General features: G+C 44.6%; 1 protein-coding gene and 1 long non-coding RNA gene across 9 annotated transcripts in view; one reads left to right on the top strand and one right to left on the bottom strand.

Annotated features, from left to right (window-relative positions):
- Nucleotides 1-42: 42 nt before the first annotated feature.
- On the bottom strand, nt 43-6,039 carry LOC134167350 (uncharacterized). Of its 3 annotated transcripts, none has more exons than XR_009966153.1 (2): nt 5,908-6,039; nt 43-2,376 (listed from the first exon to the last, which is right to left on the bottom strand). It is a non-coding gene; the product is annotated as an uncharacterized LOC134167350 (long non-coding RNA). The 3 variants fall into 3 exon arrangements; XR_009966154.1 differs by having other exon boundaries at nt 43-5,173; nt 5,908-6,019; XR_009966155.1 differs by having other exon boundaries at nt 43-5,133; nt 5,908-5,957.
- The window catches only part of KDM2B (lysine demethylase 2B), a 111,902-nt gene continuing 102,808 nt past the window's right edge, over nt 5,908-15,001 (top strand). For 5 of the 6 annotated variants that reach the window (XM_062625918.1, XM_062625913.1, XM_062625914.1 and 2 more), the window contains exons 1-3: nt 5,908-6,037; nt 7,106-7,250; nt 10,315-10,393. In XM_062625918.1, coding sequence (XP_062481902.1) covers nt 5,987-6,037; nt 7,106-7,250; nt 10,315-10,393 — 275 coding nt within the window. In that variant the 5' untranslated portion in view covers nt 5,908-5,986. Of the gene's footprint in view, nt 6,038-6,784; nt 6,915-7,105; nt 7,251-10,314; nt 10,394-15,001 lie in introns of those variants that run through there. The other variant, XM_062625916.1, reaches the window with a different exon arrangement.

Here is a 15,001-nt window from a genome sequence, read left to right as displayed (position 1 = left end):
AACCTTGATCAAGCAGAACATTTCAACAGAGAACACAGGCCATTGTTGAAAGATTATTTTATTGCCACGTTCATGCAAGCCTTTTAAAACATACTTTATTTTTTCTTTGTGTTTTACAGAGTGGAAAAATTAGGCATAGAGCAGAACTCCATAGCAAATACATGGCACAGCTCTGAAGATGATTTCTGAAAAGGTGAGACAACACAGTGCTGGTGCCAAGGCACACTGCCGGGTCTGGAGAGCTAAAGGATGTGTAAGGAACCAACCTGTTGCAGTCCATTTCTAGTAAGAAATATACAATTTTAACAATATAAATAACACCTGACAAGGAGGCTTGTACTATTTACAGGTATTTGGATGGTCACATACCACAGTGCTGCTTCCATTACAAATCAAAAGCACGGGTGATTTTCTATGGCGTTGACTTTTTTCGCTTTACAAGTAGGGAAAATTCAGCACATTCTCTTTAACGGTTTTGCTTTGTTCCTCTCTTCACACCCTTCTCTGATTTGCAAGGCCATTCATTTACGTATGCACAGCAAACGTGATGACAATCTACAGCCACACAGGTTTCAATGCTCTTCATTTACATGGCATTCTTGTAAAAGGGATGTAGTTGAAGCCGCCAAGAAGAAAATCTTACTTGGAGCTCTTCAGAGGCATTCCCTGAAACTACTGTTTTTTACCACATAGATTTAATTTCTCATTCTCTTCTCAGGAAATAAATGGAGTTGTCTTCTTACAAAACAGCTCCTGGTTAGATTTTTATCTACGGGGGCATTAAAACACCTCAATGAATGAGTCAAACTCATTCTTCTACAAATGAGCTTGACCTGCAGCCTCTCCTTAAAAGCTGGTGTGCCAGATCCTCTACGAAGTGTTTCGCACCTTCTTTCTCTTTTATGTGTGACAGCATAGTGTCCATTTATGTGAAAGTCCAGAGTAAGCATTTAATGGTGGACTTGGCAGGGTTAGGTTTGCATCTGGGCTTGATGAGCTTAAAGGTGTTTTCCAACCGAAATGATTCTGTGATTATAAATCCTCTTTGTTCAGTGTGCTTTTATTCTAAATGAAAAAACAACCCCAAAACAGATCTCATCACCACAGTCGGCTTCTTGTGTGACTCCCACTGATGCCTTAGGCTAAGTCTGAGCACCGCATTGCAAAGCAGTGACTAACAGCCCCTTTGTGTACTGCATTTTCCTTGGGAGATGAGATAACCATCGAAACCCAGTGATGTAGTTTCCTCTGTATCTCAAGCAAACTCGGTCTCTGTCGTTTAGTTTCTGTGGATTCATACATTTAAAAATATTTTGCATTGCTGCTCATAAGCTATGAAAAATACTTATGTACATAACCAAAACTGATTGTTCACTATTTCATCTCATTTCTGCACAAAATTACTGCTGAACTCTTAATATCATGGGTCAGTGCTACTGCATAAATAATACCTACGTCTTGACCTGTTCCCTAAAATCAGATTTCTCTAGAAAAACACAAACCTGCAAGAGATAAATCTGAGAAGGACCTGAAGTGTCTTTCTAAAGAACTGTATTAAAACAGACTCTTGGAACTCACTCTCTCTATTCTTCTGTCCGTCAGTCCTGACCCTGTTTATCAGGAAGGACTTTGAAAGATACAACAGTATTGCACACTGATGAACTGTTGAGTTCATGTTTCATTCAGAGAAACAGTACAGAAAAGGACCTACCAAAATCAGTAAAGAAACCATCCCATCCCCCTTTTCCAAACCCAACCCATGTGTAACTTTCAGCTTCCATCTTTGTAGCTTTGAAATAAATATCATTTCCTTTCCTATCAGAAATAAAAACTCGGTTTGTTAAATAGGAGAACATAAGCTGAGGCTCAAGGCTTCTGCAGCTAAACCATTAGGGCTGTAGAAGCTACCCTTCTTCCCCTTGATGTTCAGAACATTTTACAGCTCCATTTTGAGGTACAAACTAAACAGGATAAATTGTTTTCTTGCCAGCTCTAATTACTCATTATTACACACCTCTGCACTGCTACTCTAGAGTTAGCTGAAACAAAAAGACTCTGTCATGCTTAATTAACTCCTAGAAATGCTTCAGGGAGTTCTGAAATCAGGCTGGAGTTCAGGACTGGGCTTTGTTGTTCCCTCTGATCAGTGCAATTGCGGAAGGCCACCAAAAGGGTGTAGTCCTGCGCTCTTCCTTCATCTCAACCACACTCTTCATCCTGTAGATGACACCGATCAGATGGCTACAGAGCTTCAGTGAATTGACCTAATGAAAAATATAAGCGGGTTTGTTTTTTTTTTTTTCTTCTTAATGGGCGAGTTTTCTACCGGATCAGGTCATTGAACTGACTTATCCCGTGGCTGCATGAACACTGCACCTAATGCAGGAGAAATGAGGGACATAGCAAGAGGAAAGCAACTGGCTCTAGCAGCAGCAGGCTGCTATTACCCCTAATTAGAGGTAATGTCAACCCATTCTTGGATCATTTAGGCATGAACACAATCAGAGCAGGTGGCAGAAGTCCAAGTTTCTTTCCAGAAAGCCCCGAGAAGTGTGTACACAGGCACAAGGATACTCAGAGTTCTTTTTTTCTGCTAAAAATGTACTTCTGTATGTTCTGTAGGAGGACTGAATAAGAAGAATGGGTTCGCGGAGTACTGTATGATTAATGGATGTGGCACTGAGCATGCAAAGGTTCTGCCCTCTGCAAAGAGTTCCAAAGCATATTTCCATTTCACATGCAAATCATCACTTCCATTTGTTCCTGTTATTGTACCAAAACCAAATCAGTTTACCACAGAACGGAAATTATGGTAGATCTGCATGAAAAACAACACATCAGAAGTTGCAAGAGGCAAATAAAGGTTTGTCAGCAGTGAGGAGGTCAAGGCAAACATCTCTCCAGATCTCACTGAAAGCAAAGCTTAAAGTTTAGTTGAGGGAGTTTCTGCAGAGGAAGGATTTTGATGTGTCATGACTAGAAAAATGGTATTTTTAACTTCCTTCATAGAACAACGGTTAAAGATCTAGGCTTCCATCTTAACCCAAAGTAATGGATAGAATGGTAGATCTTACAGGATCAAAGACACCTTAAAAAATGTTTTAAGATTACTTCATTCTATCCAATAGGAAATAACTATGTTTGAAAGCTCAATAAGGGTGAAATAAACCCTTTTCTTCACAGCCCTCCCAAGCACAGCTCTGGAGTTCTTACTTTAGCAGAGTCCTGCGGTACAAGTTTAATTAAATGAGAGCTCCTCTTTTCAGGCTAGCAAGGTCAGGATCCAGCACACTGGCATGATTAGATCTTCAATAATTTAAGCTACATTAACATCCAGAAAATAAGTGCCAGTGGATTTTCTTTCAGTGTAGTTCAGGCCAGACCCTTCCTCAGTGACCACTGCTCCCTTGTCACACTCTGGATACCTGAAATGGTTTTCCCCCCATTTTTTACACTGAACAAAGCCAGGCTTTCAGCAGCTCCATACTGTCCCATACCAAGCCCTGCCTCACAGGGCCCAGCTCCAGGGACTGCTGCAAAGCTTTGCATGATCTGCTTGGAGGGGAAATGAGCCATAACCCTCATCTGCCAGTACTTCACCTGTATGCTGGAGCACTTAGGTTTAATATTGCTTCTAAATAGCTTTATCCTATGTAACACAGCTGTGGATATTCTCATCACCCACATCTGCCTCCTCTTCCCCACTTCTTTTAAGTTTGAGACTTTGTTATTAATATACCGATTATATACAGTATTACTTCAATGGTAAAATGAACTGTAGTTTAATAGGAATCATTTCTGTCTTGAAACAAGGTTAAAATGTTTTCTATTTTCAGAGATACCTAGATTTAGTATGTGGTATTTCTAAAACCACATATTTACTTTCCTGTTTGAGTATCTGGTGTTTCAGGTGTATGTGGTGAACACAGCCCCTGGTTTCTTTGATACACAAAGAGTCTCAGATTGTTCATGTCCCAAAAAAAAAAAGAATTTAGAAAAATTAGTTGATTTTCTTTTATGTTCTGGCTTTTTTTGGTGGACTTTTGTGGAATGGATGATGTGCTTCTTATCTGATGATTCTCTAGTAACATCCATTCATCTTGTACAAGTCCTGCAGCCTCAAACTTGCAGATGTACACATGCATTTGATTTTGAGATGGAGTAGTCTTGGCAGAAAGGTGAACATATGTGTAAATCTCTTCAGGATTGTGGATTCATAATGCACTTGCTAGAACAGACATCTGGAATCCACACTTCAATATATAGCCTATCCAACACTTCTATATGATCATAAAGTTCAATCATCTGCAAATAGGGAGATGCTGGAGAAAAATTACGTGGTTTTTTCAGGGTTCTGCAGATGCACAATGAGAAGGTCACTGCCTTAAATCCTTAGAACTCTGGCTTCTCCTGCCTTTATGCACATTATGGTTCATTAAAATACGGATCTTTGCAAAGAGATGACTGGCAGGGCCTGCAAAGTTGAACTTTAGTGTGTTTTAGCTTTGGTATAATAGTTAATGTTTCATATAGTACCTAGAATGTGATGGGTTGGGTATGCAAGGGATAACTGGGTACTGTGTGAGGCTGTTTCTGTTGGTAGAAGTGGGCAAGAATAGGAAAGAAAAAATCCCTCTCTAACAGAGATTTCAGTCTGTGTTTAACTATTGTGAGAATTAAAGCCATAGAAAGACAGTTTGCAATTCCCTTCTGAGATCTGCACTAGTTAGATCAGAGCACTCCCTGATGTGTGCTGCTCCAGGAGAGCCAGCAGTGAACAAGGACCATACCGAAGGTACAAACACACTTATTCTCAGCATCAACTGCAAAAAGCAAAGCAGAGGAGCACCCACCCCAACCATCAGCCCGGCCCCGCGTTTAGGCACTCTTTGATGCTCCCCTCTTTACGGGTGGTAAAGATGTCACTGCAGAGAGGAGCCACGCGTTGGAACCTTGAGGCTGTTCAAATCCTGCACTCTGACCCCGCTGGTGCAGTGAAATGGTCTCGGTATTTACTCTTCATCAATTTAGAGTAGATGGGAATCCGTGTTGTAGAAACAGGACTCTGGGGACAGCTTCAGGAGCCCGCAGCATCGCCAGTCTGGAGATTTCTTTTGTATCAGCAGCTATTCCCTATTATTTTGATGTACTTTTCCACGCGGTTTCTACCTACCTGCTGCACACACGTATTACAAAGGCAATTTTGCTTTATTTCGCACCTAATAATACATTCCGCACACCAGGACCCGTTCGCACTGGACGGACACGGTGCGCAGCTCTCGGAGCGCCTGCAGCAGCCGACGGGGGTGCCTCGCTGCACGCGTGGTACGAGCACATAGCGTGGGCACAACGCAGCGGGAATTCACCCCAACTCCACTTATTATAACGTTCTTTTACAGCGTTTGCCACGCTCACTCGCCACCCTTTACAGGAGTCCGATAAACCGTGCTCCGCGTTACAACGTGGGGCGGACGCTGAGCCCGCTTCCCTCCATGTAAGCGGAACCGCGCAACTTTTAGGGCTTGTCCCCGGCGGCGGTACCCACATAGGGACCATCCGCGCATTCGTGGGGTCCCCCCCTCCTCGTCCTCCGTCCGTTCCCCCCCTTCCCTGCGCACCCGTTCAGCGCCTGCGTGCGGCCGCTGCGCACTCGTGACCCAGCCGCGGCCCCGGCCCAGCGCCGGTACCGCTCCCCCGGACACCCACCCCACCCACCCCGGTCGTGTTTACGTTCCGGGCACTGCGACGCCTGCGCCCCGCTCCACACGCAGCGCCTGAAAATGGTTCCTTAGGACTTTGCAAAAGGAATCACCGCGGCCGCCACCCCCCTCCCCTTCCCTCCCCCTCCTCCCCCCCCCCCCCCCCCCGGAAAAAAAAAAGTGCTGGTGCAAAATAGCAAAACTTTACCGAGAGCTCGCTGGCTTTTGGGTCTCCTCCTCCCCATGTGAGCCAAAAATGCAGGACAGGAACTGTTGACAATTAAGTGATGAAACTCTCCAAAAAAATGGAGGCAGAGACAGACTCTGGAAGAAGATTGGTGTGTAGCTGGCGTCTGCCGATTTCCTATTCGTGCCTTTTCATTGATTTTGCTTAATTGTTTGCAAAGGGAGCAGTGCATGGAGAGCGGAGGCAGCAGAGCGACGTAGTTTGCAAGAGAGCAGCTTAGGCACTGGGGCAGGGGGTGGAATTTAACCGAAGGGAAGGAGAGGGTGGGACGATAATAGATAGAATTTATTATTTCTTTCTTTCCTGCGGGTTTGATGCCGATCCACCGCTTGTGTCCGCGGGCCGGGTTTGCAGGGAGAGGGGCAGAACCGCTGGAGGTGGCCGCTGCATCGGGGGTCCCCCTCCGACCCCCCAAACTGGGAACCCGCCGACCTACCTTTAGCACTCAGCCCACCACCTACCAGCCCCTACGGGGGGCACCGGGACACCCCCACCCCCCCCCATTTAACCCGTTCCTGCCCCTCGCCGCGGAGGTGAACGGAGGGTGCGGAGTGGGGCGGGGGCTGCGCATCCATCGCGGCGTTCCATAGATTTTTAAATCGCGGCTTCCGGTGTGACTATGGAAACACGGGGATTATGTAAATCCCGAAACCGGGATGCCGTGCCTGGGATTAAATGATTCACACCCCCCCACACCCCCCCCCATTCCCTTCCCTGGGAAATCGCCTTGTATTCACGTGCAGAAATAACAATATTAATAAAAACAACCCGGCCGCTGACGAGCATTGGCCGCCGCTAACGGGGGGTTTAACGGGACCGCCTCGGTGCCGTGGCCGTGACTTTCGGGCGAGAGCCGCCGGCCTCCCGCTCGCCCCGAGCCGGCTGCTCCGGCCCCGCGGCCCCCGCGCTGGTTCCCGCAGCCAAACACCTGTTATCCGGGTCTAGTTCCGTGCCGCGGGATGGAAAAGGTTGTGCACGCAGCTGGAATTGCATGTTTGGGTTCAGGTTTTGTTCAGTCTGTGTCTTGCCACCTTAATTATTTCCTCCCGGCGCTGTTTATCAGCTCGGCTGCACGATGCATGCGCTTTCCTCTCATTTATTTTCCTCCTTTCTTCCCCCCCCCCCGGACAATGTGTTTATGTTTTGTTTTGTTTTCTAGCGCTCCATTGGCAGAAGGCGGTACGATGAGAACGAGGATCTCTCGGACGTGGAGGAAATTGTCAGCATCAGGAGTTTCAATTTGGAAGAGAAATTAAAGAGCAAACTGTATCACGGGGATTTCGTGCATGCCATGGACGGGAAAGGTAACTGCCGGGCCGGGGCCGGAGCTACCCCCGCCCCGCTCCGCTCCGCTCGCGGAGCCTCCACGTGTAGTTCCGCGCCTGGGTTCGTATTTCGCGCCCGCGCCCCCTGCCCGGGGATCCGGTGACGACGCCGGGGGGCGGCTGCTGCTGCACCGGGGCCTTGCAGCCCGCCCTGCCATGGGGCTACCCCGGCTGTGCCCGTTAGCCCCGGTCCTGCACCCGCAGAGCGGTTGTTGCCCCGGCACGGTGCTGGGCAGGCGGCGTGGATCCGCCGCTGCCGTGACCCCGCGCACCGCTGGGATGCTCAGGAATTAGGTCCTGGCAAAGGACAGGCTGCACCCCCAGGCCCCCGCGTCGCCGGAGGCGATTCCCGCTCCTCCTCCGCTCTGGCTGAATCCTTTTGCGAAAGGATGTAAAGGGTGTTCGCCTGGGTCGGAACCTTTAAAGTCAATCACTTTGTGTTCCTATCATGCGTTAAAGGATAACGTGATTTGGTTTGCTTAGGTGACTTAAATTACGGAGCGGTGGCAAAGGCAGCGTGGTTGCCTGGCAGGAAGGGAAACGGGAGAGCTTTGCCCGGGAATCAAATGGGACTGAGAGGTTTGCAGGTCACCGTTATTTACTGCAGCCTTGCCGACAAGGCTCCTGATTCCCAGATGGTCTTCACCAAAACTCGGCCTTCCTGAGGGCTTTCTCAGGCAAGAGGAGTCGTGTTTGTAATCCTCCTGCAATGGCTCTAACGGGGGAGCCACTAATCTAGTTTAGAAAATTTCCTTTTCTCCCTTAGGCTTCGTTTTGCATGAGCATTTTAAGCTCCTTTTAGAAAAGTTAATGTGGTGGAGAAATTAAATACCTATCTCACTGAGGAAGGTATTTGTTTAGGAGATAAGCTCAACCCTGACCCCTCTTCCTCCAAACAAAACACAAACACCTATTTTTTTTGAGCTGGAAAATGTTAATTAATTTTCCAGAAAATGATGGATTTCTACCCTCACCTTCCAAATACTCAGTGTTTGCCATTGCTACACTAACTGTAGTACAACCCATAGTTTCCCTCGTATCTTTGGGTTGCCTTCTCCTTTCTAGGGAACTTGAAAATAAATGAGTGTCTTTTGTTAGTTTGTTGTGGTCTGGGTCTGCTTTGTTCAGCCCCACAAGGGATTTAGGCGCTTTGTTGGGGCATTAGAAGAAAGGCTCTGCCTTCCTACTTGCTCTGCCTTGAGTTTTACTATTGGTTTATTTTTATATCCAAGAGTTGAATCTAGGCACAACAGTGACAGTAAGAATCAAACAGTTTGTGTGCACACATGGAATTGGTTGAGCCATAGATTCATTTATTTTCATTTCCCAGATTCTTGTTTTATTTTTTCATGATAACTCTTGATGTATTTTGTTGCTAGGAATGTGGTTGGAGGTTTTTTCCTCGAGGTGCTGCCAGGCAGTGGTGTGATTTTTGGCTTCAATGCAGTTTGTCAGAGCTACTTGTTCCCTACAGCTGCCTCTGCTTCTTCCACCCAGCTTCTTCTTAATGTTTGTTGACTTTCTGACTTGGATGAGGGTCCTTAAGAAAATATCTGTGGTTTATTTATTTGCTTACCTAGAGGCAGTAGTTTAATGCCTCTGGGAAAGGAAGACTTCTCTAGTACAGAAGTATTTATTTGGTAACCTTAGTTAATTGGAGGATTCAATTACACTTATTTTGAGACTAGTAGCAATAAAGTTGCCATCATTTTAATGGTTTCGTAAATGGATAATTACAGTGCTCTGATTTGCTAACTCTAAGTAGGAATATTATATCCCTACTTGTCGTAATTACTAACTGAATACAGCAAAGAAAAAGTTGTAAAAATAGAGGGAAATACATCTGCAGGAGTGGAAGCTGAGCCTCTGTGTCCCCTGTTTCTGTCAGTATGGGCTCTGTAATAGAGAAAACCACTGCTACAAGCTCAGGTCTGAGGTTCTTATCTCTCCCAGGAAGTTTGCATGTTGCTGGCTGAATCTTGGGGAAGTTAAGCTACTTGTGTGTATCTGAATATACTACATAAAGTGTGTGGTGTATTTCACACAATGTAGTGTATTTTGAAGTGCTAGAGAGTCAGGCAGTGTTTTCCATTTTAAGGTAGCGTATGGATGCTATAGAAAAGTCATTTTTTTCCTGTAGGAATGTGGGAATAGCAGAACCATAGAAACATACATGGCCACTGCAGGAATTCCTCTTCTCTCTGTGGCACAAGGCTCCAAAGGGAGTGTGGGGTTTTGTAGGCACAGCTCACCCAAATCGCTGCCTTGTAACTTCCTCTCTAATCCCCAAATCGCTGCCATTGTATCAGATGGTTGCATAAAGAAATCCCCAGGCAAGGCCAGTTCTGCCTAATCCTCACAGTGCAGCAACAAGGTGATACTGGGCAGTGTTAACACAACACATTTATGTTTAATTTTCAGTTTGATTGTGTGACTCCCACCCAAAATTGTTCATTTTCCACTGTCTTCCCAAGTGTCCGAGGCTGTCTAAGATTCCTATCAGCTCCTGCAGTTTTTGAGTAACTAAAAAGTACTTTGTGGGAAGTTAGAGTAACCCTCACATAAAAAGAGAGTTCTGTGTTCACACCATCAGGGCATTCTGCTCTACACAGATAATGCTCACATGGCTTTCTCCTAAACAGAAATGTACACCTTAAAATACATAAACTTCAATAATCAGTTTAAACTACACATTTGCCCCCAAAGAACCAGGCTGATGTGCAGTCATTTCATTATCTGTTAAACTGTTAATTTGGTATTTCATTGAGTGTTTCACCCCAGACCTTAATTGACAGACTCTGAGTGGATTCTGTTTTCTGTGCATCAGTGCACAGGAAAAATGGTGAGCAGCTGGGAGAGCATTGTCTGTCATCTGGTTTCCGCTTTGGCCCTAAAATATGCATTCTCTTTCTATTTTCCTTTAACTGGTAGTGGAGTTCTTTGGTGAGAAAAGGGAAATGGGGAGTGTTTTGAGGAAATGGAACGTGAGGTGCTAAGGCTGTTGTAATTGATGTTGGATTTTTTTTATCCATTATTCCAACAGATTTTACTTTTGAGTACGTGCAAAGAGAAGCTCTCAGAGTTCCCCTCATCTTCAGAAATAAGGATGGACTGGGAATTAAGTAAGTTACAACCAAGTCTTGATTAATAAATGCTTTTATAAAATAACCATTATGCTTTCCACTTGTATGTGGTATTTCTTTTGATGATCTCAAAATGCATTGCAATTAGTGAGACTGTCAGCACCCTGGAGAAGAGGAATGATTATTTTCCGCTTATAAACAAGCAGATAATGAGGCCCCTAAAAGTTAAGTGCAGACGGTGTGGTACTACACAATCAAAACCAACTCACTGATGAAAGTTAGGAGCGGAATTCAAAGGTTCCTGTATCAAATCCAGGCTGGAATGACACAAGAGCCTGCCTTCAATTTTTGACTTCTCAATTGTTTTGTGTGTTACAGGTGGAATGTCTAATGGTGCCTGTCGCTTTCCATGATAATTGCTCTCTTCAGAATCTTACAGCTTTGTAAATATTCAATTATGTCTGGTTAAAACGTGGCGTTATTAGAATCTTTTTGAGGTTGTGTTTTGTTAATATCCAGTCATAAAGGAGTTGGTATTTTAATAAGAGAATCCTGCAGGTTTCTTTGTGGAAGTGACAGTGTCTAAGGGCGAAATATTACAATGATACACTATCAGCCGCACGATCCACAGTTTAGATAAATGGTCCTTGATGGCTTTGGAAATTAGGTCTTTGTAACTGATTAGATCTGAAAGACAGAAAATGGATTTTCTGAAAGCATAATTACTTTGCTCAGTTTCAGCTGAAACAGCTCAAAGTTTAGGGCACTGAGGGGTCCCGCTTACTTAATTAAAAAGAATCAAGGTACCCCAGTATAACTTGTGGAGAGGAAGAGAAGAAACAGTGTTTGGGGTATTTGACAGCAGTGCGTCCTTCTACCATAACAGCAAATAAGAGCTGATGTGATGCTTTTCATGATCTAGTAAAATTGGTTTATGTGTTGAACTAAGAAGCACTTACAGGCACTCAGGAGTAGTTACAGTGATGTTTATGTTGTTGTACTGGGATATGTTTTTCCTTAGGACTTAGAGCTCATCCTGCAGACACAAACATTACTGGGCTTCAGCTCTTGAAGTGCTGTAGATGTTGCACAAGATCCTTCACAAACTTATCTTGTGTTTCGGTGTCCATAGGCACAAGGTGTGATATCTGCTGCTTCTTGAGAGCTTCAGCCTTCTGTAGTGAGGCAGCTGTAGATATTTCAGCACTCAGATCTCAGCTCACACATTACCATTTGTTTCCCTATTGTTCCTGTGCCCAAAATTTGGAGAGCTGCCACCCAGGACTCCCCTCAGCTTGGTTAGCTGTGTGCTTTCATTGAAGCCTCCAGATGTGATATTGACTTTGGAGAGTGGCCTTTGGTCTTTCTTGATCCAGGGATTGAGAGACTCCTCAAGCTAAAGGGAGCATGTAGTGAGTAGTTTGGGGTTTTGTGTCGTGTGTTGGCTTGTTTTTCTTCAAGGTGTGTTGCTTTTAGATGCATTTCGAGTCAGCATTCCTATTTGTCTTCCTTCTTGGAAGCCACCAGTGGTGTTTGTTAAGACCTTGAAGAAGGGAAGGGTTTGGCTGCGTACCTGCCCCATCTTAGGTTCTATGCCATGTGTACAGACAGGCCAGGTTGTATCTGCTGCTGTGTTTTACTGCAGCAGAAAAAGTGGCCTGGAATGCTGATGTGTATGTACACATAGACAGCATGAATCCATGTATAGATGACCACATCTCAGAGATCACCGTTGAAAATCATGTACTTTTGTAAGCATTAGCAAAGTAGTCAAATAGATAGTTTTGGGACGTGTTGGAAGTGAAGGAGCAGCGAGGCTGGATACTGCATGCCTTCATTTCCAGTTGGAGATCTGCAGCTCTGGCAGTTAGGATAAAGCATCTTTTGAATTCTGACCTGTGTTGCGATGTGGTGGAAGAAGAGTGAATGTTAATCCACAGCGAGAGTTTGGGAGTCACTTACCTGACTCTCTGTCACACGCTAATGCTTTGGATAGTGAAGGAGAAATATGCATTTCATTTGCTGTGATGAGCAGCCCAGCTGGACTAGCCAAATTCTCAGTTTCCTACTGACTGCTTGTGTCTTTCTCATCCTATTCTGACATGCTTCCTCCTCTCTAGGGCTGTTTCCCTTTCTCCCTTTTATAAACCATCCACACATCATGTGCCACTTCTTCCTCCAGCTGGAATTCTCTGTCAGGAGAAGAGAGTGAAAATACTGAAGCCTTTTATTTCTCTTCTTCTAAGGACATTTTTGATGAATTAGTATGATGTAAGAGCAAATTCTGTCTGCTACAGGAGCTTTGGATGGTTCCTGCATGGAATCAGTTGAATTCTCCATTTCACAGTTAACTGGGTGAATTGTTTCTGTATTTCCATTCTGTGCTGAATCACTGCATACTGGCTGCTCTGGGGGATTCAAACATGAGACTTTAGCTCAGACATCTTTTATAGACCATTCTAATATTTTTCATTTAAATGAGCATGACTTACTTGTTTGAAATGATGTTGTAAAGGAATTGTAGGCACTTGGGCATAAGTGCCACTAGAGCGAGAGAAGGCTGGAAACCCAGTTTATGTGTATTTTAAATGACAGAAGTGAAATGCATCAGCAGACTTCCCTATTTGGCACTCTGCGGGAGAACATGATTTAATTTTATTTACATTTCCACTTCTTACATGTATCTGTCACAAGTAGCTGACATGCAATATAGGAATTGTGTGGATACATAAAATCTGTGTGTGAGATCAGAGCAATATTGACACCTGCATAACTGATCCAAAACATAGAGGACCTTTTGTCTCATCATCCTGACATGTACTGCTTGAATTAAGGGGTGTCATAGCCTCTGTATTCCTTCACTAGAGCAAGACTAGACAGTTTGCCTCTGGATCAGAGTCACTTGCTGATGAGACTCAGGAACCACTTCAGCCTCTGAAGGACATTCTTTTCTAGCACTGCTGTGTTGTGCAGAGGGGGTCATGTGTGTCATGATACCGTAGATGAGGTAATCCACATGCATGTAGGGTGACTTCTGAGACACAGTGGTCTGTAAAAGATATGATACAAGATGATTTTTAGACTTGTGATGTTCTGAACAGCTGATGATTTACAGCTTCTACTCCTGTTTGCTGTGAAGCAGTCAGCTTGCATGTCTGTGCCTGGCAGACGTACAGAGCATAGCTGAACCGTTTGGTTACTGTGCTTGGAGATGCTCTGAAATGCCAAGAAATGAGATGAATGGGGACAGATTACACTGATACTTTGAAAATTGGTTTTCCTTATATTTGTGACCATCATGAGCTGTGACAGTGGCTGGAAGCAGGGAAGTCCACTTGAGATCTCTTAGCAGAAGAGGAGCTGCTTTTCTTGGAGGGTTGTTTGCCTATTTCCAGGGTTGTAACTCGGAGAGAGGATGCTGTTCAGAGAGATGGCTCTTTTAGCTGAGCAGTGGTCATCTTGCATAGTACTGTGGTTAATCAGCTATGTCTGCCAGCCAGAGTTCATCCTCATTAGGATCTGAATAGGAGGCTTCTTTAAACATTTACTAAGACGCAGGTTTGCACCCAGTGCACACCAAAGCCTTTGCATTTCTTTCCTATTTGAGGCAACATGGTTTGTACATAACAAAATGCTGAAAATCTCAAATGTAGTCAGTCGTATTTCGGTGTGAAGTCACCCTGCTGTGCTATTCTTCACCTACATTTTATGACATATGAAATCTTTGGAAGCATTCAGAGTGTTTTTACACAAGATACGTTTGCCTGAAAATTGCGTAACAGTGAGGGGAAAAAAAAGTCTCAATTCTTGCATTGTTGGTATTCTGGATTTATATGCAGAAAACCAAACCAACACTTACTGATCAGTGTAAGATTGGTGACTTATTTTGCCATCATAGGGCTGAAGCAAACCAGGCCTAAATGTGTAAGAGTGTGGCAGTTATACTGTGGGGGGGGGGAGGGGGCTAGAGGTTTCAAGCTGGAGTCATTTATGGTCTCAGCAGCCAGCAGAATGGGTTTGAATTAAAGGTGGGCTTCCCAAGGCGCACCAAGTACAGAATGGGTTCTTGTACTTGAAACTTGCTGTGTTCAAGCCTGAGATTCTTCCCTGGGAGTGTCTTTTGCTAATGTATTATACATCCTGAGACCGCAGAGAAGAAAAAGGTTATGCCAAGTGTGCTCTCCAAAGAGCTACCCATGTAATTTCATTGTTAGGATTGGTTTCTTCCAGTTTGAGTAGTGTTTATTGCTGGATTTGCTTGTATGCATCTGGCTTAGGGTCATCATTTATCTTGGTCACAGTAATCTTGTCTTGATTTTACTTTGATTTGTGCAGATATGGAAAAGATTGCCATAGAACTGTAATTGTTCTACGTGTCTGACCCAGAATACAGGCAGGCTGTGTCATCTGAAGATAAGCCTTGCATGTTCTGCTCACCCACAAATAGTTCCTCCTTCCCCTACTTCTGACTTTCTAGTGCTTAGAAAAGAAAGATGAGCTCTGAATGAACCCTGAAGGTCAGTAGATTCAGGCTGTTTCGTTCCAGCAAGGGAGTGAATTCCAAAGCTGTGGGGCCCTTGAGCTAAATGCAAAGATGTGAGGGTTGGCAAAGAATTAACAAAAGAGATTGTCCAGCCTCCGCATCCC

The sequence above is a fragment of the Pezoporus occidentalis genome, unplaced genomic scaffold, assembly GCF_034315485.1.
Source record: "Pezoporus occidentalis ecotype Australia unplaced genomic scaffold, CSIRO_AGI_Poc_V1 ctg284, whole genome shotgun sequence".
Lineage (NCBI taxonomy): Eukaryota > Metazoa > Chordata > Aves > Psittaciformes > Psittacidae > Pezoporus > Pezoporus occidentalis.
The sequence above is the reverse complement of the archived record's forward strand: the minus strand, read 5'-3'. Positions and strand labels throughout refer to the sequence as shown.